We start from the raw sequence: 25,698 nt of genomic DNA, 5'->3' as shown, positions 1-25,698 counted from the left end.
TTGTGCCCGCCCTCACAGTCGGGCATATTTGCGGAATACACCACGCCGCCGTTGACCCTGGCCATTGACCGAGCAACCCAACGTTCCTACCAGCTCCCTCCGCAGGAATGTGTTAAAGTCTTCTTCCCGACACCCGCGTCGGGCGAGAAAGGCGACGTTCGGGGTCCATGCTTGCAATCACGATGGTCAGGGGGGAACGCGAACGTGTCAGATGTCGCCGTAGCCGCAAAATTTAACTCGGGTTCGTCGGGTTCACGGCGAAGTGTGCTAACCACGGCGCCCCCCCCCCCCTTCACACCGCAGACCAGAATATTATATTTATCCTGTAGAGTGTAGAGGGTTTAATTAACGCACTGAATATGTTATGTTGTCGCTGGTAGGCTGGAGTAGGCACATAGCTTCTGGAGTAACCATAGCCGTAACGAATGGTATACTTGATGTGGTGTGCCGGTGCGGAACAGGTCTCCACCCGAGACAGACCAGGCTGAGAGTAAGCCCTGGATAGATACACAGTAGATATTTTATATTATTATGTTCCTATGGTCACATTGCACAGATCCAAGCAAAGTTGACGTGACTCTTATGTACACTCCTGTATTTGTTATTTCCAATAATACCACCCATTCAAACCTGTACCGAAATCGGAGCACTAAAAAGTCATCAGCGTTTAATTTACTAGAATGACAAGAAAATACGTATCGGGGTTTGTTTTATATTCGAAATTAATGATAGAATATTCTGCATAAAGTTTTACATGGAAACAAGGCCGTAATTATAATATATAATATTCAAATATGCTCAAAATGTTCCACCAAATATACTGCTAGAAATTGTTTTATTGCTATGCTATGCAAATAAAAACAACAATTTGCTAAACCTTGGCCACAATATCTGGACTTCTTCATATAAATCAATGCATAGATTTCTGTTTATATGATTGTGGTTATGGTTGTACTTTATTAATCCCTAATCTCTGCCATTACATACAATGAAACAATAAATGGTAAAAAAAAAGTAAAAACAGAGCAATGTAATACAATACACTATTAGACATTATTGTAAAACATTAATAAAACGTCCATCCCATGTGTTAGTGAATTTTTTAATATTTTAGGCAGGAAATGAGTTTTCAAATTTAGATATTTTTCTGGGTTGGGACCCCTAGACACCCTGGAAGATTTGGTCCCCCCCCCCCAATGTTGACTCCATAGCTACGGCCTTGCATGGAAATCACAAATTGAAAATAGCTATCTTAAATTATCCGTGTCTGCTGTATTCGTTACTCCCACCTATTCAGTGTCCCTATCATATGTCTTCCGAACTTCGACCACCGTTTAAATTCAACGCAATGTTGATCTTGTTAGAGAGAAATCCTCGTTTAGATAGTTACAGTATCCATGTGGCAACGGCCCGCAGCCACGAACAATAGTTATTGTTGGGAGTGAATAGGTTGCCCAGCCAGCAGCCAGCCATAAAACTCGAGGCATATACACGTATTATTTTAACAGGACAGTATTATGTAATGCGGTGATGAGCATGCTACGATTACTGAGATTATTATGATAATCGTGGGATTTGTACGTGTAGATTGGCTTACTCATTGGCAAAGCGAAATATTTAATATACATTTTCAGCTTTTGGATTTTCTCTTCTGAGGTTCAATGCACGGATCACATTTATAAAGCTCCAAGAGATGTTTAATAATCTGTGCATATTATCAGATCAGATGTGAAATATGGCTCACAAACATGGACTTTGGCAAACAAATGTTTTGCTAAATCTGAAAAGTGAGCAAATGTAGAATGGAGTGGTGCATGCTTGCAATTACAGTAACAGAAAAAAATAACACATGGCTCAAAGCACATACCCAAGATAGACATCATATTGATATTTTAATAACATAAGTGGTCTTGCGCGGAACACATCCCGAGAAAGGACGACCGGTGATCAGGATTTAACAAAGTGCAGTCCAAGGAGAGATCACGCACCACACGACATCCACCGTGGAGATGGAATGCTGAAATCATCTCATTTCACGTGTACCAGAGCGAGATTGATTGCTACATTGCAGATCCGTGAGGGATGGCGACGGCTCGGGGAGACCTTTCATCATGGCTAATGATGATGGATAGCGACTGATATACACGGAGGCTGGTAGATATGTACTGTACGTGGAAATGCGTTAATTTTGGGTGGACATCAGCACATCGTGTGTTATTGCATCCACTGTCTGCGAACATCGGAAACGTGACATTAATTTCCATTTCGATTTAAAGCTTTCGTGACTGCAGGGATTCAGCTTCTTGGTTCTTTCGGTAAAGTCAGCGTCTTTCCGACAGCCCTGTTCTTTACCTGAGGACGGCTGCTTGCGTTGTGGCCGAAACGTCGTGAGAATTGTATTTTATTATGTTTTATTTTTATTATTTTAATATTTCCCTTCTACGTGACTTTACCGACAGAACCAAGAAGATTAATTTCCATTTTCCTGAGTTTTTTAAATGGTTACCGCACATGTTCCTGATGCTTGCCATGTGACCCGGACTTCTGAAAATTCAAGCGAAAAGCCACCAAGTGGCTGTTCTGTGACCTTTATTAAGTTGTGTGGGATCCCAATGTGCCCCGGTCATCAGCCAACGCTCATTCCACAGCTGGATGAAGTACTCCCCGGATCTCAACCTTGTTTCAAGTGTTGCAGGTCCTGCACTTCCTCGGGCTCACCAGCAGATGGTGAAAGTGCCTTGAGGCATTGAGCGAAATGATGGCAAAATTCGTACAATTCATGAGCCAAGCAAGCCATGTGCACGTCAGTCCATGGGTACTGACAGGGATGAGCATTTGACCGCTTTGGTAGACCCATAGAGGTTGGTGGCACATGTCCAAATGACCATATCGAGATGTCCTTGATGTTGTGTGCCGGACGTGGAGATATTTTGTGGGTCACCGACCCACCCGGACAGACTTTGATAATTGATTTTTTTTTAGCTTTGCTGTGCCGTGCAGTATTAATAACAATAGTTATAGTCACAGTCACACAACATTATCGTTAATTGTGTGGAATGTTGTTATATGCCCGTATATTGCATTACCCTTACATTACACAATAAACGACTTTTTATGTAATAATACGGAGAATTTGGTCTAAAACTAATTTTGACATTCCATCAGCATGTGGCATTACTCGCATTCTCGCTGTTATATGAAACTAAATCATTATTACGAATGTTCAAATATTGCGTTGTAACCTCACAAATAGAGAAACTAAATTTCCGAATGATTGTTTCACAAATATAATTTTGCATTGGTATACAATTAACATTTAAAAATGGTACATTATTAATAACATGTAATATTCCATCTAATTAATTTCGTACATATCGAATCATAACTACAATAACACGCGCGTTATCGTTATGTGAAGAAAATAAAAGTTTTACGATTAAAACGTAAATATCTTAAAACATGTGAACGCGTGAGATTATGTGGACAAAGGAAACGTTAATTGTAATTTACATCGACAATGGAAAATGAAGCCTCGGCCCTGGCCTAGCGAAGCACCCCAGAGGGCGGCACCTGTACGGGTAGGAATTCTAGGCAAGGCAGGCTGCCTCGAGCAAAACCCCGAGAGAAATATCGCGGCCTGAACAACCGTGCAGCCAGGGCCCACTGACCAACCAGAGGTTTCAATAGTACACAGAGTATTTTAATATAAAACATGCCCCTAGTTATCAGTATATAATATATACATCTTGTATTACATTTATAATAGTTTCAGTTTTTACAGCATCTGCAAATACGTTCGAGAACACTGGTGTGCATATGTTAAGAACTTTTCGGATATAATCGTTTCAATGTTTATTTCAATTACAGTGAACCATTAAATGTGCGGTGTTCAAGTGAGAATAATACTCCAGTTGAAATCCTTTTGAAAAAACGAATATTTTACCATCTAATTCTAATTTAGTGGGAGTGCTGCTATACAATTATATCGGTTGGGGGCTGTTCTGTGGCTCAGCTGTTGTGTGCTGATTTGACTGTGGGCTACTGTGGGCTACTGCGGCTGCTGTCTGGTTGTGAGTTTTCGTGGTTATTAGGGCACATCTGCTGTGCTGTGTAGTTAAACCGACGGTGTAATTTGTCTGAATATGGTGTACATCTGTTGTGTCAATGTGTGGGGGAGTGGTGATTTTATTGCAACGTGGTTGAGCGGTGGTGTTATTTCTCTTTCAAGTCTAAGGCTACAATCCGCGTTGTGGTTAAGTGGTTTTGTTTTTTTTGTCACGTGTATGAGTGATTATGTTATTATAGAGTGGCAGTGTTACTGCCGCGTGATTAATTGACGGTGCCATTACCGCATGGTTGAATGGTGCTTGTGTTGCAGAGTGACAAGTGAGGGTGACATTACATTGTATTATTTCTCTATACTAACCTTGACTACATCTGTGGCTGTGTGAACGCTTAAAGCCTCACACGTTATCCTGCTAACTAGCCCACAGTACAGTAGTAACCACATGAAAACTTGAGTTTAAAGAAGGAAATACGACTGCAACGTAGTTAAGTATTTCTCTTCCTCATTCACTGGGTCTTAAACAGATTTGTTCTAAAGAAAAGTGAGCTGGCATTTTGTTCTCTCAAATTTGGCCATATAAAAACTATACCTCCTTTAAAAATGTATCCTACTGAAGGATACATTTATACATGTCCAGTGTTTTAAGGAACTGAGGAGTGAACGAAGATACATGTGTTATGTGCAGAAGTGGATTTATTTCAATGATGTATGTATACTGTTGTTGATTGGGATAAACAAACGTGGTTTATGTTAATGCTTTCCAACTAAAGTTGAAAGTGTTCATGCATTTGCCTTGCCTGTTTGTCTAAAACGGTGGGTCACTTCATAGAAACCGACTCACGTTGATTACAGGTTTGTCCAAAACCTGGAGATAAAAAAAAACGGCGCTAAAAAGATTCGTCTTGATATTTGCGCATCACCGTTTTGTAACCTCGTTTGAATTAATACCCTTTGGGTTTTTCAGTAAAGTCACGTAGGTAAAAAATAAAATAAATGAAAACAACTAAATTAAATCACGACGTTTTATTTATTTTATTTTTTACCTACGTGACTTTACCGAAAAAAACAAAGAGTATGAATCCTTGCAGTCACGAAAACTTCAAATCTCGTTTGTATTGTCAAATTAATCTCGAATGAACTCACCTTCTTGCCATTATGACAATTTCAGAGCATCAACATCAACCTGGACCTATCCACGTCGTCGACATCGCTCAGTATTGCGATGCCACAAAATCCTGCTCTTCCCGTATTGCCTTACAAGAAGATTGAATGAGTCAATGCCATCACCCCCCTCCTCACTCTCCAGCAGGCGACTATCCAAGGCTCAAGTCTGGTGCGAGCGATACTGTTATTACTGTCAATGAAATACTTACACCGCCCAACGTATGTTGGAAAGGTTAAAGAACACACGCGTATGCATGATTTTTCATGTATATGTTTTAATCCATTCACTCTAGCTCTCAAGCCTTACACAAATACACAGCACTCAAATATGTGATCAAAATAGTGAATTGGAACCTCAGTGATAGACTAACTGTTGCACTAATCACCAAACACACTGGGTTTGTAATACAAATTTGGAGAAATTAATGTACTTAATTGGAATTAAGTATTCTGTTATTTCATCTAACATGCATTTATTTTAAAAAAATTAAGCCTTGATTGGGAGACATGCTTTTCAAGTATATTTTACCATTCGTCCATGCTACTTGCAAGAATAGAATTTTGCTCAATTTTTTTTAGGAAAGGCTAACTGGAAACGAGTACAGTAGAATTACTATTGTACCGTGCAAAAATTATAAAAATATAACTTTCTGCATGTGCAGGAATACAATGTACAGTCCTGTTTTTTTGCATCAAATTATTATTCTTAACGTCCTGATTGACAAAAAATGTTCAAGGAAGGATATATTTTTAATCCACTACACATCATTGACTTAGTAAATAATTACAATGATAATAGACTTGGTGTTGGAATCCATAGATTATTACACTAAGCACCAAAATAAATTAGCGCAATACCGTATTGTATGTCACCATTTACCACTGCATTCAAAATGAACCCTATTATCATCCACTGCTTTCAAAATCAATGTTACTTTTCTAAAACGTGAACTCATGCAGGAGCATAAATTGCTTTCAAGGATGTATCATGATCTGCACATGCTATTTTCTTAGCTTGAATTTCCCATCCAAACGTGTTATCGACCAGTGCTTCTAATATTGTCTACAGAAGAAAAGTCTTCAGTGGCATACATTTTATTTGCTCACCCTCCCATACTGGACATCTGTGAAAAAGAGCTTAATATATTATCAGATTCATGCAGTCTAAAGAAAGATTCTTATTGAAGGATATATTATTGTATTATCTAGAACCCACACTTTTGTAATCTTTACTTACTCTTACCAAACAGCAAAATATTAGGGTCTAGCATTTAAATCCAAAACTCCCGAGTCACTCACTCCTGGACATCTATGAAAACATAGCTTTATAGCTCCATAATAGGTTTTTGGGTTAGATTGAGTAAATATGAATTTAATTAAACCCACCACCAACCGGCATAGCCAATTAGTAAGGTTTGTCACGTAAACGAAACATGCCAATTCGTTACTAGCACAGCACACCAGTGTGTTGGAGTGTAAACCCACAACATTTACAATTCGAGTACGACGTTTTGCCAGTAATTACAACCAGCATCATCAGGCGACCTGACAAACCTTACTAATTGGTGTGTGTGTCAGGTGGTGGTGGCGAGTTTCACGGCACATTTATATTCACGCGATCTAACCCAAACAAAAACCTCGTGGATAATATTGCTCGTGAAAAGGCTACCACGGGTTAAACAAAACTGAGTTTTTATAACTCCGGTACAAACATGTTCGGACTGTGATCGAGTACTTTCAAAAATATATATAGCGAAACAAATGTAGCGAAGAATCGTTGAACGCAAATGATAAATATCATCGGTGACTTTTTAAGATTGCCAAGGTTACATCTGATGGTGGGGTTACATCTGACGGTGTGGTTATTGGTCGCAGTGTGGTCACATCTGATGGTGTAGTTACATCTGAAAGTGTGGTTACATCTGACGGTGGGGTTACATCTGACGGTGTGGTTATTGGTAGTGGTGTGGTCACATCTGATGGTGTGGTTACATCTGACAGTGTGGTCACATCTGACGGTCTGGTCACATCTGACGGTGTGGTTATTGGTAGTGGTGTGGTCACATCTGATGGTGTGGTTACATCTGACAGTGTGGTCACATCTGACGGTGTGGTTATTGGTAGTGGTGTGGTCACATCTGATGGTGTGGTTACATCTGACAGTGTGGTCACATCTGACGGTGTGGTTATTGGTAGTGGTGTGGTCACATCTGACGGTGTGGTTACATCTGACAGTGTGGTCACATCTGACGGTGTGGTTATTGGTAGCGGTGTGGTTACATCTGACGGTGTGGTTATTGGTCGCAGTATGGTCACATCTAATGGTGTGGTTACATCTGACAGTGTGGTCACATCTGACGGTGTGGTTATTGGTCGCAGTATGGTCACATCTAATGGTGTGGTTACATCTGACAGTGTGGTCACATCTGACGGTGTGGTTACATCTGACGGTGTGGTCACATCTGATGGTGTGGTTATTGGTCGCAGTATGGTCACATCTAATGGTGTGGTTACATCTGACAGTGTGGTCACATCTGACGGTGTGGTTATTGGTAGTGGTGTGGTCACATCTGACGGTGTGGTTACATCTGACGGTGTGGTCACATCTGACGGTGTGGTTATTGGTCGCAGTATGGTCACATCTAATGGTGTGGTCACATCTGACGGTCTGGTCACATCTGACGGTGTGGTTATTGGTAGTGGTGTGGTCACATCTGATGGTGTGGTTACATCTGACAGTGTGGTCACATCTGACGGTGGGGTTATTGGTAGCGGTGTGGTTATTGGTAGCGGTGTGGTTACATCTGACTGTGGGGTTACATCTGACGGTGTGGTTATTGGTGGCGGTGCGGTTATTGGTAGCAGTGTGGTCACATCTGACGGTGTGGTTATTGGTAGCAGTGTGTGGTTATTGGTAGCAGTGTGTGGTTATTGGTAGCAGTGTGTGGTTATTGGTAGCAGTGTGTGGTTATTGGTAGCAGTGTGGTCACATCTGACGGTGTGGTTATTGGTAGCAGTGTGTGGTTATTGGTAGCAGTGTGTGGTTATTGGTAGCAGTGTGTGGTTATTGGTAGCAGTGTGTGGTTATTGGTAGCAGTGTGGTCACATCTGACGGTGTGGTTATTGGTAGCGGTGTGGTTATTGGTAGCAGTGTGGTCACATCTGACGGTGTGGTTATTGGTAGCAGTGTGTGGTTATTGGTAGCAGTGTGTGGTTATTGGTAGCAGTGTGTGGTTATTGGTAGCAGTGTGGTCACATCTGACGGTGTGGTTATTGGTAGCAGTGTGTGGTTATTGGTAGCAGTGTGTGGTTATTGGTAGCAGTGTGGTCACATCTGACGGTGTGGTTATTGGTAGCAGTGTGTGGTTATTGGTAGCATTGTTGTTGGTGGTGGTGGCGGCAGGAGGGGGGGGGCCGCTCTCGCCACCGCGCCGGGCGAGGCGCTCACTTCCTGCCGTCGCTCGCCTAATGCGCGAAAGCCTCGGCCTAGAGGGCCGCGTCTCTTTTTATTTTTTTCCCCTCTTCTCTTACAACACCCCCCATCATCTCATCTCCCTGCTCTCTCTCTCTCTCCTTCTCTCTCTACCCTCTTTTGTTAACGCTGACTCGGATTCTTCTCCGGACACTCGCTCTCCGCGTCTCCTCGAGTAATTAAGCGTCGGCGTTTCTCGCCGCGAACGCCTTCGGGGGTGGTGGTGGTGTTGGGGTGTGTGGTGGTGTGGTGTTTGTGGTGGTGTGTGGTGGTGGTGTGTGGGGTTTGTGTCCGCTACAGTTTAATTCGACGACGGTCCGCGAAAATCAGCGGTCCCCGTGTCCCACCAACCCCACCGCCGCCACCCCCACGACCATCCCCGGACGATTCTCTTCACCCCCCCCCCCACGACACCGGAGTGTCATTTTCCTTGTCCACCCTCTTCACATTTAATCGGTGGACGTGTCTACACTCATCTCCCCTCTCCTCCTCCTCCAGCTGCATCAACTATCACCGACTTTTTTTGTGTGAGAGAGAGAACAAAACAATTCAAGCTCTTATTTTTTTTGGGGGGGGGCACCGTGCCCCCGGCCCCCCTAAAACAACTGCAAACGGTGGAGCTCGGCGGCCCCCCACTGGGCCCCCCACGGCCACCCTCAGCTCAACAAGACAACAAAAAGCCCCCCACCCACGAGGCGCGGACACGGGGCGAGACACAAGACTCATGGACACGGGAAGGTAAGTGGTGGAGGGGTTTTGGGTTGTGGAGGTGAATGGAGTAAACACCGTGGGGGAGGTGAAGGAGGTTGTTAGTGGTGGTGGTTTTTGTTGTTTCTCTCCTCTCCATTCTCTCGCGAGGCGGAGATGCCGAGGCCTCGGGGCCCCGGGGGCCGTCGTAGTTCGCCTGCCCGGGTTGGACTCGGGGCTCGGGGGGCCCGTGGTGGGGTGGCAGGAGGCGCTGTGATTACCAATACTTGACAGTACCTATCGTAATATAATCGTGGATTTCGGCGTTGTGCTGTCGGATATACTATGTGTTACAAGGCCCAGTAGGGTTTCGTGTCAAGATTATGCTGGGTGTGGGTGTTTTGTTTCAAGAGTTTTCCGCTGCATAAAGGTGTAGCTTCACTTTAATCGATATTGATAATCGACGTACCCGGAAAAAGCTCGCCGAATTCTAATACTTTTTTTGTTCAGGAGGATCCTTTCGTTCTTATAAATGGTTGGCTTTTAGGTGGTGACACTGGCATCAATAACTGCCCTCTGCTGTTAAAATCCTTAAGTCTCACCACTGATATTCAAGAGTACATTCTACATTGAGATGTTTGACTTAGCTGGGTGACAACTGTGATCTCATCTTGCGTCAATAACAGCACTCCCGGTCGATCCTTTAGTTGTTTCACCATTTGGGAAGCCTCGTCGAGTCTCGAGACCGATTGGCAGGAGAGTCCTGCCACATCGGGATGTTTGGCTCATGAGCTGAGCAAGGGGGCGATGCTCAGCACTGCCATCTATTGGGCCCCATGCCAATTACACTCGGCAATCTCCGGTAGTTCACACAATTCAGCGTGTTGTTTGTTATTGTAGTAACCAAACTCGTACTCTGCTTTACCCCCCTTTCCTAGATCCGACGAGGTGGGTCGTATTTAGGGTGACGAGGTCGTTAAGCAAAGGGCATCCTCGTATTCGCTATGGCACCTCGCCATCCTTCAGCTTTGTCGTGAGCATGTGTCACTTTTGTCCCCTTGCGAAATGGCAATAAATGAGGCTGTTTGTCTCCACGTTAAACTGAGATTGGGCAGTCTCTTTCACGTTCATCAAGCCTACGGAGGAAGCCACCTTTTCGTTACCGGTGTGTTCCAGCAGACTTGGTTTAAGCAGGAAACGCTGGACACGAGTTTCGTACAGGACTGGACTGTACAGTATACCAATATTACCGGTTGTAAAACACCTTTGGCTCGTTTTTAAAAATTTATTTTTTTGCCACTTTAAATAGGAAATTTTTGAGAAAATTATCTAATGTATGTGTTATATGCAACCGGGCACTGGGTCTGTATGAATAAGTATGATACATTTATTAGTTATTTGAATCGAAATTATTTGAATCGAAATTTCACCGCTTTTGTTGGGTGGGTTTCGAATAACTTAACATTTTTACAAAATGGAATGGCTCTACTTGAAACATTCAACTGGCATGATGTACTTTTATTTACGCGTGCTGTTCATTTGGTTGTACGTACATTTTACTGATAAGAGTTGTCTGTGATATTTTTCACATGAAGTCATTTCGCCATTGTTATTCCACGGGCCCAGCATGCATTTGCTGTGTTATAAAAACAAATGACACGTTGCATGTTCGTCCTGGTTTTTAGTTGGATAAGTATACTTTTGTAAATACTGTATGTGTACATTTTCAGAACTCTATCCTTATTACCACAGACCGGGATTCCAGTTCAATGAAGTTGAAATAAGCGCATTTTAATCTGTTGCAATATGCAGAATCTAACTCGTAAAAAAGGATGCCCCTTTCCAAAAAAATGTATCTGTTTATGAATAGAATGACTACAATTTATTTTACATTGATTTTAGATTGTATTAATCATACTTCAAACTACTCCGAGAATCAATAATAATCTAGACTGCCCTATTATTCTGTATACAGGTGATTGGTTCAATGGGATTCACATCTTACTTCATTCCCAATAATCCCCATGAGCCTAAATTAAAAATAAATAGCTGCGTTTTACCACTGAAAAGCATGCATGCACCACACTGATATGGTATGCAATAGTTTCTGAAATAGCTGAAGTGTAAAAATAAAGTGTAATTGTCGTAGAAGTATTGTAACTTAATTAGTTGTCACCTCAATCGAAGTGCAATTATGTGCTGTAGTAGCAAAAACTTAGAGGAAGATGTCATTTAGCTGCAGGTCACGAGACGTGCATCACCGTTCAAGCCCTCTATTGGTCAGTGTGTGAATTAATGTGTTCAGGTACTGATCTGCCAAAGAGGTTGAGTTTGGCCTTTAAAAAATATAAGCAGCGCTAATATTAAGTAACTTGATGCATGTCAGATAATATATTACAATCGTTAAACTTTATGTACCTGCTTACATAACAAGCCGGAATCTTAAAAGCATGTTGTGTTTGTGTGCTGTCATACAATCTCATTAGGTCTGGCATTTGACAGCGATATGGCGGTGGAAGTAGGACACGGAGACTAACGTCTCCATATGACAACCCCAGCACACATTTCGCACAGTGTTCTCAGCACGGACATTCGACGTTGCAAAGTGAGTCCTCTGATGCAACGCATGTCAAACGAAATAGCCGATGGTTGTTTTTTGTACTCGGCAGATGTTTGACATCGGAGGGAGCGCATTCATTTTAAATGCATGAAAAATGTATGCCCGTTTACGTTTTAATGATTTCACTTTCAAACTTCAGTACATCCCCATAGCTGTATTAACAGTTTTGAAGAGTCTGCCTTTATGTCAGCCTTGCACAACAAACCAGTAGTTGTTGGAAAGAGGAAAATATTAACTTGTCAAGCAGTTGATAACCATCGTGCATGAATTGGAAATTGATGGTTGTCATTTTTTGAGAGCCGAACTATGCTTTTCCGTTTGTAGACACTTGACATGCTTTTTCAGAGGGAAAAATTCCGAAACCATTTGCTAAAAATATTACCACACAGGTCAGGTTTAAAATAAAATATATACTTTTGTATACCATTATGCGCATGTGGCTTTAAGAGCATGTGCCTATTATAAGTCCATTTATATGCACGTTTGCTTGTTTCCATATGCATATTTATGTACAATCGAGTCATCTAACAATATTATGACTCCTTTTTTTGTTTATTCAGGCCATGGTGTTTGAGAACCGCAGCTCACGCTACGCACCCAGCACAGGCATGACACCCAAGGAGCTTTGCGACAATGATGACCTTGCTACCAGCCTGGTTCTTGACCCCTACCTGGCCTTCCAGACTCATAAGATGAACATCAGGTATGTTGCATAGGAAAATCATGGTCAGACAGTTCACGCGGCCTTCTCAATATACCCATTTCACCCTGTGCTCCTATCGTAACTTTACACACGAACATCCACAAATTACATTTATTTTATTTTGTCGAAATGATGCCAATTAATTCAGAATTTTCTGAAAAGCATGGTTGTTTATTAAAAGGTTTTGATTTTGCCGGGCATTAAAAGTGCTCTGTATTGTAGATTTCGTCCTGTGAAGGGGCGGCAAGAGGAGTTGAAGGAAGTGATGGAGCAATTAAAGAAGGATGGTGATATAGAAAAAGCCTATCTGGGTCTGACATCTGGTGATTGGGCTCGCCACTACTTCCTTACCAAGAACAAAGTCCAGGAGCAGACCCTGAAAGAACATGTGAGTGTAAATGTCACCATCTGATTTTTATGTTTGCAACATAAATGGGAAATCAAGCTAAGATTAAAAGAGTGGGGCACGTTTTGATATGATGTATTTTTGTGTTCCTTTGTACAGGTGTTCCGGTATCTTCGTCCATTTTTGACTGAGAGTGGCTTTGAAATCCTGCCGTGTAATCGCTACTCTTCGGAAACAAACGGGGCTAAAGTGGTTGCAACAAGAGCGTGGTATGATTTCATACTTTGGCAGTGTACAGAAAGATCGTGAAGATTTTTGTTATTGTTGTTGGAGTGTGTAAAATCTGTACATTATTAGCATTTGTTTCACCAGGTGAGAGTTCATTGAGATTAATTATTCATTTGCAATTTATTTTTGAGTAATATTGACATATGGAATTTCAGTTAGTGCATGGGCATAAAATGGTCTACTCATGTAAATGGTGTGACAGGGTCTTTACTGTGCAAACTTACAGCTTTACAGATCTTGCCTTTTGCAATTTATGCACATAAACAGTAATTCTAAAACTCCTTTTCAGGAAGAAGAATGACAAGATTGAGCTGCTTGTGGGTTGCATCGCAGAGCTGAGTGAGATTGAAGAGAACATGCTTTTACGTCATGGTGTGAATGACTTCAGTGTTATGTACTCCACACGGAAGAACTGTGCACAACTTTGGCTCGGTCCTGCAGCCTTCATCAATCACGGTAATATGAAAAACCCGAATGGTTATTATTGGCATATATGCTTGTAAATGCCATGTTATTGACATTTGAATGCTAGTTTAAATAATCATAACATACAGAAAGTAATCTAATCTTGTTGTACTTGTGTCTTTTGTTTGTTCATAATTTTGGGTTATACCTGCATGGACCGGCTTGGAACTAAACTGCAGACTGCAGGCCGAATTGCAAGGTACAAGTTGGGTACTATTGCACAATCTGACATACTGCAAACATGCCACATAAGCTTTGTGGTAGGACACTTGCAGTTGCAAAGAATCCATGTCTTGACTTACGATTTAACATTGTCGTGGTTCTTCAGTTCGTGTCAACAGGGCGAGACACGGCCTGCGTGAAGGTGCTTAGAGACATTGAGCCTGGTGAGGAGATTTCCTGCCACTACGGTGATGGTTTCTTTGGGGAAAACAATGATTTCTGCGAATGTTACACTTGTGAGAGGTAAGCATGTGTGGCCCCTGCAACATCAATACACAATAACATTTGGCATACAGCACACCCGTGACGATTTTATTTCACTGAACTTGACTTTTGATTTTGTGTTTTTAAAGGAGAGGAGAAGGTGCCTTCAAATCAAAAGCGAAAGCCAACGTCGAAGGCACAATAACTAACAGCAAATACGGTTTCCGGGAGACTGACAAGCGGATGAACAGGTTAAAAAAGCTGAGCTCGACAGGCCAGGATGGATGTCGGGATAAAACTGCCAATCCTGCTCTACTTCAGAAACAACAGCACTTGAGTAGGCATACCGTTCTTAAATGTCACCATTTATAAAATTGTGTTCGACTAGAAAATGCAGGTTTTTTTTTTAATTGCTCTATTGTAGTTGAAATTTTGGTAGTCATTGCTTTTCTATTTTGCTGCAGTACAAGAAGGACCAACGGGTCGGCTCAGGAGGAGCCGAGGGAAAGACAAAAACGCATGGAGCCTGCCAAGCTCCACCCTCACCACGCCCAACAGCTGTGGCTGTGACACAAAAAAATCGAGAAAGCTGAACAGGACCAAGCCAGCCAAATCCACCAGACAGACAGCAACTAAACACAACTCTTGGGCTGAGTATTGCAATGGTGTTGGCCCCAATGGCAAAGCTGTCTGGAAAGGCCGGGGCTCAGACAGTGGTGGGCTTAACAGCAAGGCTGTGTATAAAGGAAGGATGTCAGATAGCATGGCAAATGGCAAATTAGTGTGGAAGAACCACGCTGCGGATGGTGTCAATGGAAAAGCTGTTTGGAAGGGTAGGATGTCAGGCAGGAGGGCTGTATTGGTTAATGCACCCCTAGCCCAAAGAAGATGTGAGAGAAGGACCAGATCGTCTACCGCTTTTGACGAGATGCTTGCAGAGTGCCAGCACGCAAATGATGAGGACGATGCGGAGGTGGTGGAAGTTGATGGAGATGTTGAGGAAGCACAAACTGAACGGGTTCGAGTTTCGCAGTCAGAAGCGAGCGACAATCATACAGACAGTGTGAAGCTTGCACCTTACCAGAGGAAAGCTTCACAAGGTAGCCGCCGCAAGAAGAAAAGGCAAATGAGACGGCCCTTAAATTTGGATAAATCTGGTAAGGCGTGTGATACCACAGAACTCACTCCAAGTCTCATCAGCCCTTTGTCAGACTCTGTATGGGACTGTAATCGAGAAGCATCTGAGGCAGACCCAAGTACACCCACAGCGTGGTCACCGAATGGTTTCCTCACTGCCACCTCTACAAACGAAAGGCACGATGGCGCAGTGGATGGTCACGTGCTGGAGAGGGTCAAAAGTGGCTCACCTAGCAAACGAAAAAAGAAGCATCCCATCACCCGCTACGATGCACAGCTGATTCTGGAGAACAACACGGGCATTCCCAAGCTGACTTTGCGACGGCGACGCAACTCTGGTCACGACAACGGCGAAGGCTCGGAGTCAAGTCCGCACGAGTGGATGCAGCACAAGATGTCCCGCGAACGGCTGCAAGAGCGTGTAGCTGCAACGGACGCTACGTTTTCTCACGGCAGTGGTGGCAGTAGTGGCAGTAGTGGATCCAGCGAGGGTAGCTCGTGTAGGGAGGACAGCCATAATGACGAACCTGACGAAGGCGTACTTTACTTTCCACAGGTTAAAAGGTTGCGCCTGATTGTTGGAAACGATTCCATAGACATTGACATTTCCTCTCGGCAGAAGGAGCTGGCACTACGGAGACAAAACATTAACAGCCATGGTGAAACTTGATAAACGTTGCACATAAATTGTCACTGTCCCGAGTTTATCTGCATTTTATCTTGAGGCAGCTTATCTGTTCCTGTAAGTTTCTTGAAATAACATTACCAGATGTTCAATTCTCATCACACTTCATGTTTCATTTGTTCACATGTATAGTGCTGGGCCATAGTAAACTTGAAAGCATTATCAAATGCAATCAGATTTTGCAACTGTGCTTTCAAATTTCTTAACTCTCAGCTGGTTAGTCTCTATATACAACTCTACACTGTACAGTACTGTAGTTCAGTCTTATTTATGTTTTTTTTTTCAGCAAATTTTACAAGTGACAACAAAAGTAAGTAAGAACATGGGTGATACAAAAGCTGTGGTCACGATAGTGAGTTTAATCTGGAGCTTAAAGTTCCTTTACAAAACTTGAATTAAGTTGAATATACAGGATCTCCATAAATGGTGTGCATTCTAATGCAGCGCTTGTGGTGCATTTTATATCCTACCTCTGTAATTGCTGTAAACATAGTACACTGACTTTAAAGTACTAGAGTGAGATGGATGTCTTAAATAGGGTGTTTACACTTGCCTGTCTGTCCCATCTGATCCCAGTTTTGCTCTGACCCATATTACATGCAAAGCACTAATATTATCACACTTGTGCAGACTACTACATTGGCAGTTTTTTGAAGCTGAAGTTTCACAATGTATCTGAAAAGTCACTTAACACAAATAGCATTTAACTTGTAAAATTCATGGCATCCAAATAAGTATAAGCAAATAGCGCAAGGGTGGACTGGGAGGCAAGGAGGGTAGTGTGGCAAGTATAACACTCCCTGTTAAAGGCTCTTTGCAGTTAGATCTGCATATATGTTGTGGCTGAACGTGTGAAGGTATTTTTAAAACCGTGATAAAAAAAACCGCACTGTGACTGTTTTAAATCCTTTAATCGTTGATTGAATGCAGCCACACTGGCCTTGCAAATTTTGCTGCACAGTTGTCTGAGGTTTTCTAAACATTGCATTTTACAGCAAACTTTGAAACTCTATGGGTGGTGTAGATTTTCTTCACTGGTTTTGGTGTTTCCAAAAGCCTTCATGAAAAGTTTTTATTGCAAAAATAAAACAAAGAAGATTGTAAGAATAAAATGCAAAGCAGCGGATCATCAATTTTGGTCTTTGTTACACTACGTTTTTATGTGTATAATTTGTCCATATGCTTACCGATTAAAAAAAATAGTTGACAGTTGTCTTTCACTTTATGTATTATATGCAAGTGTGTAATGTACATTGGTGGTGCTGAATTAGCAATGCATTCCAACGGTGCAATTTCATTAAACAGTACAGTACTACATGGATATGTTAACTCCTTTACACTTGTAACTGCCACTGAAAATGTATAATTTACAAAGATATCTTCCATTTGACCTATTGTGCCATTTACGACTTGAAGCATTGCAGATATTTTAAATCATGGTATAGAGGGTTACTTACAAACAATCTCGATTGCATACTGCAATTTTTAAAAACTATTGTCGTGGTCTTATTAAATTGCCAGATTAAACGTTTGGAATATCTTCAGTCGATTTTAGACTGCTCATTGTAAATAACACTTTGAACTACATGGCCATGCAAAACTCTGAAAACACTATACTAAGAAGCACAGTGATTTCTTGGACAAACGCCTAAATATATCAGTTTTTTAAAGTTTGATGAATCATCTGGGCATGCCACTGCAGCTCACATGGATGATAATGTAAGGTAATCCAAGAATTCAGGCTGGGTTGGGATTACCGCACCACCGTTCAACAACGGTCTGTCGCAGTGATGTCGCCACAGTGCTTGTGCCAGGCTAGTTGCACGGAGTCAAGTGAAATGTCGAAAGTGCTGGCAGGAAGTGGACATTCCAGATATTAGGAGTTAATTGAAGTGACTGCTATACATGCACCACCTGTACTTTTTACAATGCCAACTTGCTGTGTTTTAGCTATCTGGTGTGCTGCCTTTGTCGATTCTCTACCTCCCGTTGTTTTAAGAGAGTGGCTGATTTCAACTGTCAAGTCATTTTTTTATGAGCCCCTTCTACAGAGGCTGGGTCTTAACACCACTGGTTGCACTTTTCAACAAAACCACTCCATCTTCTTGGTTCTTTCGGTAAAGTCACGTAGAAGGGAAATAATAAAATTAAAACATAATAAAAATTCTCACGACGTTTCGGCCACTACGCAAGCAGCAGTCCTCAGGTGAAGAACAGGACCATTAAATCGAAAACCACTCCACTAAATGTCTGATACCACATCAGTCCATGTTCTATCAAGCCTTATCCGGCCAATCAAGTTTCTTGGGGAGTCCGTGCTTGCAAATTTGGGCAACTCCCAACGATGCATTCTCTCCAATTGGAGGCGTCTAATGATGTGATTATGCCAAGATACAGTATTCGGGTATCTGATATCATATTCCAGCATGGTTAAATCCATGATGGAACAGACTGAATATATGTCCAATATAGGTGTTTTTGTAAGGGGATCCACGTCATACAAGCATTGAGAAGATCTGGAGCTTCATGTCGAGTGACAAGCCAGGTAGCTTTCACAGCATCAGGGAGCTGATGAAAGGTTAACACCACTCGACTGATTCGGAGTGAGGTCTCAAGCCAAACCAAAGCTGACCATGAGCAGTGTCTTGGTATATGAACTCCACCCTCTCCATAGCCCACCCCCGTGACAAGAGATTTTAGGGGGTGCAATGTTTGATTACAGTATGCCAGGGAAGGTGATTTGGTAGATATGGTAAGGCCCAATCTTTTTTTGACAAGCTCTAGGTTCTTCCTCAAATTGAGTGGCAATTACCAGTTTATCAGCATACATAGCATAACTTAGCAGTTGGGATCCATCTATTGACTACCCTGGCATTGATCTTCCTCCCTTTATATTTGTAAAAGATGGAACTTCCACTTGTAAACCTGTGGGATGCTTCTTGAAACACATTGTCAAAAAAGCTCGTGTTTGAGTTATAGAGCTATCCTTGACACACCTCCAAAGTGAAGGGAATGGCTTTAACTTCTTACCACAATGAAGGTTCTCATTGATCGTAAGTAGAGGGTCAGGAACATCCAAATTCACATTTAGACAAAACCCATAGCCATATTCTTGGTTCTTTAGAAGGGAAATAATAAAATAATATAAATATAAAACAATATTTATATTTTATTATTTCCCTTCTACGTGACTTTACCGAAAGAACCAATAATATGAATCTCTGTAGTCACGAAAGCTTTAAATCAAACCCCATAGCCGTTTGATAGTATTGTAGACCTTAAACAGGTGAAACAGCTGCAGGTTCTATTGAAATTATCTGAACCTCTGCTGTTGTAGATCGGCAGAGAATACAGTATAGTGTAGTATAGTGTCAGCATCATAACCCCTATTTGAATCTACATTGGGGCTTTGCAAGCTTATCGGTGTACCAGTACATTTTCTGGCACACCGAGGATGGAGACGGGAAATGTCCCAGTGCTGATGTTACAATTAATGTGCTATCTCCTTTATTATCAAGAAACACCACCAAGGCATCCTTCAAATGTTGCAGCACTTGTCCTGTTGTGATGACGTTACAGAAGGAAGTGATAATATTAACCTTATAAACTCCGACACATTACACAATTTGTGTGGTGTTAACACACTCCGTGCCAGGCGCTCATTTACGGCTGAGTCAACCTAGGGGAAGGTCTGCACATGTGCAGATACCACGTGTGGCTGCGGCTTGGGTTTGTGTGTCGTGGGGGAATGGTCCCGGACAAAATTGGAGCGCGGCTAACGCGTGGTTAGTAATAATGTGCCTAAAAAAAAAGAAAGGTTTAAATCATTGCATATTGCTTCCTGTGGCATGTGGATCAGAAACATGGAAAGTTGAAGTCAACCCCAGCAAAACGAATGAAGAACTTAATAAAGCGAAGCTGTAAAGTGGTGCTCAAGATCAACAAGAGAAAAGTGATGTACAAGCTCCCGTCTATCAGGGGCACACAACCGAAAGTACATCATTGTGTGTGTGTGTATATATATACCTAGGACAGTTATTGAAAAGAGACTGAAATCAATGAAATAAAAAGGCGGATGAGAGTGGGTTGGTGTGCTTTTGGAAACGGCACACGATTGCGAAAAGCAACGTCATGTGCCGAAAGAAGCGTGTTCCTATTGCGTGATACCAGCTATAACGTGGATCAGAAACGTGGACATGTTTACAGAATGAAGTAAGGGGCCGTTCATAAATGACGTCACGCACCTAGGGGGGGGGGGGGGTGGTCAGATATTTGTGACGATGTGTGACGAGGGGGGGGGGGTTGAGAAATGTGATGTCACATCAAAATGCGCAACTTTAAATAAATATAGACAACACGTTCTACTTAATTAAATAGACTTTTTAATAAACGATTTCTCCTACAACACCAGAGTGCAGCGCCACATTAAACACGCACTACCATGACAACAGTTTAAAGCGATTTGAAGCATGTTTTATATTTTTTTTGGGGGGGGGGGGGGGCAGAGCTTTGTGACGTCATATTTGAGGGGGGGTCTGACTTTTTAGGACGTCATGTGACAAAAGGGGGGGGGGGGTCAAAAATCGTACAAAATCGCGTGACGTCATTTATGGACGGCCCCTAATGTATGTGTTGAACTTCTTTCGTACCGGGGGGGGGGACATGTAAGCATGGTACACTGTACATATATTGTGCAACTAAATGTAAGAAATATTGCTGCGTAATGTGGCAACGTTCACGATTTGTAATCATGGTCATTGCACGTGCAGTGGTATTCTGGTTCGCGTGCGCGGTGTTGGATTACGCTGCTGACAAGGAATATAAATATCTATCAGGTCGATTCACCTTTACGCGACACATGCATCGACTCGTATTGCGTGAATCGATTTTTTCTTGTTGTTGTTGTTGTTGCTATTAATGTACCGGCATATCTGCCCTCTCGCGTTAACGGTAACACACAAAGGAGACGCAGCCTAGCGCTTACAAACTACAGCGACTCATCTACTTACGAACATTCGACTTACGAACTTTTCAGAGATACGCACAAACCTGTCTGTATGTCCAATTGCCTGTTCGGACCGAAGTGTCGTAAGTTCAAACGCCGCGCAATAGACGGCGGTGGTGGCGTCTACATCTGCAGAACACGAAGAGCCAGTGGCATCTACACGAAATTATATAACGTTTAAAGTCATTCCCCCGTGTTTAATGTACATGCCGCACAACATGTTTGGAATCGAAAGGAGTAAAGTTGGACTTACGAACAAATCGACTTACGGGCAGACCCTCTGGAATCCCACTCGTTTGTAAGTAGAGCGGTCCATGTACACACGTCACAGATGAGACAAAAACGACGACTGTACAGAAAACAATCGCACAGAATATCTCTAAAACGGTGTCTAGATCCACTCCCAGCCCCCTTTGAAAACAGAAACCGCTCCGTGCATTCAGCATCGACATTTTTTAAGCTTCCTCCTCCCGATTCTCCTCTTTCACGTGACTTTTTGCTCCCGGTTTTCTCTCCACTTTTCCACCCTGTTCCTACTTACATCCTTGATCTTTCTCTCTTCCCTTGCTACTTCCTTTTAACCCCCCCCTCCCCCCCCCCATGCATTAAGCATCATTGACTCCACTCCACTTCACCGTGGTTTGTGCCATGCGCGCACGGAGTACGACAATGCTAAGGAAGGCGGTGGAAAGTGTTTACAAAGCAGAAGGACGGGAACGTGAGGGCAACGGACGCGATTGCTTCGACGAGACGACGGAGACCAATAAATAAGACGGTGACCAAAACAAGACGCCGGACGAGACGATGCAAATGTAGTGCGGGTTTTCACGAGAGTGGAGACAAACGGTTAGAAGCAAACACGTTTATTAACAATGGCTACGATACAGTGCGTAGCGAACCCTTAACACTTGAAGGGGTTATGGCCCCTTCACCCGCTGCCTAAGGAGGTACTGCCTCAGGACTGACGTGTCCTACTACTGGGGCTACGGTCTCTGGGTCCTCCGGCTAAGGGTGACCTAGGGGACGCTGTTCAGACCTTACCCAGCCAAGGTACAGGTCCTGACCACTGGCCCGCTCGGTCCCAGCCCTTACAAGGAAGGCGGGTCAGGTGAGTCCCAGGGTCCTGAATAGCTGGGCTTCAGTCTTCAACTGGCTCCCGAGCCGTCCAGAGGTCCGGCTTTTATACAGCTCTGGAGGCGTGCCCGCCCCTGGCCACGCCTCCCTTCCAGAGAGTTCCGAGAGGGGATCCCGGGGGATCCCAGCGGTCCCTATGCCGGTCCGAGGTATTGCCCCTGGTGGATCTCGTTCGCAACTGCAGACAAATGAGGCCACATGCCATTTACAGCGCTACACATACGAGGAGGCACACGACCGGGGAGACGACGAATTAAAGAAGACAGCGCCCCAACACGCGACGTTCAGCTGAAACGCACACAAAGAAATCGACGGTACAAATGACACGGGACACGCATGCAGGCACACACAAACACACACGGTACGAAAGTGGAGAAGGATGATTCAAAACAAGTCACGCAGCAGCAGTAGCAACGACAACAACAAAGTTTCCCCCATTGGCATCGAATGCTGATTCTGAATCGTGCCATCATTGCAAGCGCGTGAAAGTTCACAATATTCACTGTGTAATAGATTTAAAACATGTGATGGAGCATTACCACATGATACCATCAATATGTGAACGACTCTATATTCTAATGCAAGGATGAGAACTGAAAATACATTAATTGCTTCCAACATGTATTTATTCAAATATTTAATTGAAATATAACAATCAAACATAGAACAATTAAGTTAAATAAAAAAAAGTTATAATAATAAAAAAATAAAACAATTCCAATAAGAAAGTAATCGGACTTTTCAAATCGCAAAAAATCGCAGCCTTTGAGGTTTGCTAATCGCATTGTTTCAAATTGCGATTTCGATTTGAAATCGATTCATCGTTCAGCCCCATTATGAACCCGGCGACCCGAGTTCAACTCTCGCTCAGGGTCGACACCAGCGACGATTTATCTGAACCGGTCATGGGCCGCCTTCCTCTAGATCGACTCGGCCTCAAATGAGTACTACCTGCTGCGCTGTGTAGTAAACATCGCCACTGGGGAGTCAAAGGCGGCCGTCCATAAATGACGTCACGCGATTTTGGACGATTTTTGACCCCCCACCCCCTTCGTCACACGGCGTCACAAAAAGTCAGACCCCCCCCCCTCAAATATGACGTCACAAAGCTCTGCCCATCCCCCCCCAAAACAAACATGCTTCAAATCTCTTTAAACTATTGTCATTGTAGTGCGTATTTAATGTGGCGCTGCACTCTGATGTTGTAGTAGAAAACATTTATATAAAAAAAGTCTATTTAATTACGTAGAACGTGTTGTCTATATTTATTTAAAGCTGCGCATTTTGATGTGACGTCACATTTCTCACCCCCCCCCCTCGTCACACATCGTCACAAATGTCTGACCCCCCCCCCCCCCCAGGTGCGTGACGTCATTTATGGACGGCCCCACATGTGCTCGCTAACAGCACTTGCCCCTACAGTCTGTCAAGGCTATAACGGGGGGGGATATTTTGCCTTCGTGACAGATGGTGGCGTGGTGGTGTGATGGGTGGGTGCGTGTGTGAGGAGTTGGCTCGCTCGGGTGTTTTCATGCTCTCACTGGGTTCGGGCTGACGGGTGGTGTGGTGGCTTAGGGGGGTTGGGGGTGTGTTGTGTTCACGTCATCTCTCTCCGACTCTCACTCACTCTCCAGCTCTCACCCTCTCACTGTCTCTCATTCACTCATTCTCTCACTCACCCACTCTCCAGCTCTTACTCACTCACTCACTCTCTCACTCATTCACTCACTCACTCTATCTCACTCACTCACTCTCTCACTCTCCCCCTCCAACTCTCACTCACTCACTCTCACTCACTCTCCAGCTCTCACTCATTCACCCTCTCACTCACTCACTCTCACTCACTCACACTCTCACTCTCTCACTGATTCACTCTCTCACTCACTCTCTCACTCATTCACTCTATCACTCACTCTCTCACTCTCCAGCTCTCATTCACTCACTCTGTCACACTCTCTCTCACTCACTCTCACTCACCCTCACTTACTCACTCTCTCACTCACTCACTCTCACTCTCTCACTCTCACTCACTCTCTCACTCTCCAGCTCTCATTCACTCACTCTGTCACTCTCTCACTCACTCTCACTCACTCTCTCACTCACTCTCCGGCTCCCACTCTCACTCACTCTCCAGCTCTCACCCTCTCACTGTCTCTCATTCACTCATTCTCTCACTCACCCACTCTCCAGCTCTTACTCACTCACTCACTCTCTCACTCATTCACTCACTCACTCTATCTCACTCACTCACTCTCTCACTCTCCCCCTCCAACTCTCACTCACTCACTCTCACTCACTCTCCAGCTCTCACTCACTCACCCTCTCACTCACTCACTCTCACTCACTCACACTCTCACTCTCTCACTGATTCACTCTCTCACTCATTCACTCTATCACTCACTCTCTCACTCTCCAGCTCTCATTCACTCACTCTGTCACACTCTCTCTCACTCACTCTCACTCACCCTCACTTACTCACTCTCTCACTCACTCACTCTCACTCTCTCACTCTCACTCACTCTCTCACTCTCCAGCTCTCATTCACTCACTCTGTCACTCTCTCACTCACTCTCACTCACTCTCTCACTCACTCTCCGGCTCCCACTCTCACTCACTCTCCAGCTCTCACCCTCTCACTGTCTCTCATTCACTCATTCTCTCACTCACCCACTCTCCAGCTCTTACTCACTCACTCACTCTCTCACTCATTCACTCACTCACTCTATCTCACTCACTCACTCTCTCACTCTCCCCCTCCAACTCTCACTCACTCACTCTCACTCACTCTCCAGCTCTCACTCACTCACCCTCTCACTCACTCACTCTCACTCACTCACACTCTCACTCTCTCACTGATTCACTCTCTCACTCACTCTCTCACTCATTCACTCTATCACTCACTCTCTCACTCTCCAGCTCTCATTCACTCACTCTGTCACACTCTCTCTCACTCACTCTCACTCACCCTCACTTACTCACTCTCTCACTCACTCACTCTCACTCTCTCACTCTCACTCACTCTCTCACTCTCCAGCTCTCATTCACTCACTCTGTCACTCTCTCACTCACTCTCACTCACTCTCTCACTCACTCTCCGGCTCCCACTCTCACTCACTCTCCAGCTCTCACCCTCTCACTGTCTCTCATTCACTCATTCTCTCACTCACCCACTCTCCAGCTCTTACTCACTCACTCACTCTCTCACTCACTCATTCACTCACTCACTCTATCTCACTCACTCACTCTCTCACTCTCCCCCTCCAACTCTCACTCACTCACTCTCACTCACTCTCCAGCTCTCACTCACTCACCCTCTCACTCACTCACTCTCACTCACTCACACTCTCACTCTCTCACTGATTCACTCTCTCACTCACTCTCTCACTCATTCACTCTATCACTCACTCTCTCACTCTCCAGCTCTCATTCACTCACTCTGTCACACTCTCTCTCACTCACTCTCACTCACCCTCACTTACTCACTCTCACTCACTCTCTCA

General features: G+C 43.6%; 1 protein-coding gene across 3 annotated transcripts; it reads left to right on the top strand.

Moving 5' to 3' along the window:
* Positions 1 to 5,335: 5,335 nt before the first annotated feature.
* Positions 5,336 to 17,271, top strand: LOC144933880 (histone-lysine N-methyltransferase KMT5B-B-like). Of its 3 annotated transcripts, none has more exons than XM_078859152.1 (11): positions 5,336 to 5,399; positions 9,201 to 9,440; positions 11,876 to 11,994; positions 12,570 to 12,712; positions 12,935 to 13,100; positions 13,218 to 13,327; positions 13,636 to 13,802; positions 13,991 to 14,010; positions 14,140 to 14,276; positions 14,387 to 14,574; positions 14,702 to 17,271. In XM_078859152.1, the coding sequence occupies exons 3-11, from the start codon at positions 11,935 to 11,937 to the stop codon at positions 16,042 to 16,044; spliced, it is 2,334 nt and encodes a 777-aa protein (XP_078715278.1). In that variant the 5' UTR covers positions 5,336 to 5,399; positions 9,201 to 9,440; positions 11,876 to 11,934; the 3' UTR covers positions 16,045 to 17,271. The 3 variants fall into 3 exon arrangements, with proteins under 3 accessions (XP_078715278.1, XP_078715276.1, XP_078715277.1); XM_078859150.1 differs by having other exon boundaries at positions 12,920 to 13,100; XM_078859151.1 differs by lacking the exon at positions 5,336 to 5,399 and having other exon boundaries at positions 8,646 to 9,440; positions 12,920 to 13,100.
* The last annotated feature ends 8,427 nt before the right edge of the window (positions 17,272 to 25,698 follow it).

The sequence above is a fragment of the Lampetra fluviatilis genome, chromosome 8, assembly GCF_964198595.1.
Source record: "Lampetra fluviatilis chromosome 8, kcLamFluv1.1, whole genome shotgun sequence".
NCBI classification, from domain to species: Eukaryota; Metazoa; Chordata; class Hyperoartia; order Petromyzontiformes; family Petromyzontidae; genus Lampetra; species Lampetra fluviatilis.
This window is presented reverse-complemented; position numbering and strand designations above follow the sequence as displayed.

Excerpts from the sequence above, each read along its gene's own strand:
- LOC144933880 (XM_078859150.1), top strand. The coding sequence starts at position 11,935 with ATGACAACCCCAGCACACATTTCGCACAGTGTTCTCAGCACGGACATT. Across the intron at positions 11,995-12,569 it reads CGGACATTCGACGTTGCAAA|GCCATGGTGTTTGAGAACCG; the intron begins GTGAGTCCTCTG and ends TTGTTTATTCAG. Across the intron at positions 13,101-13,217 it reads AGCAGACCCTGAAAGAACAT|GTGTTCCGGTATCTTCGTCC; the intron begins GTGAGTGTAAAT and ends TCCTTTGTACAG.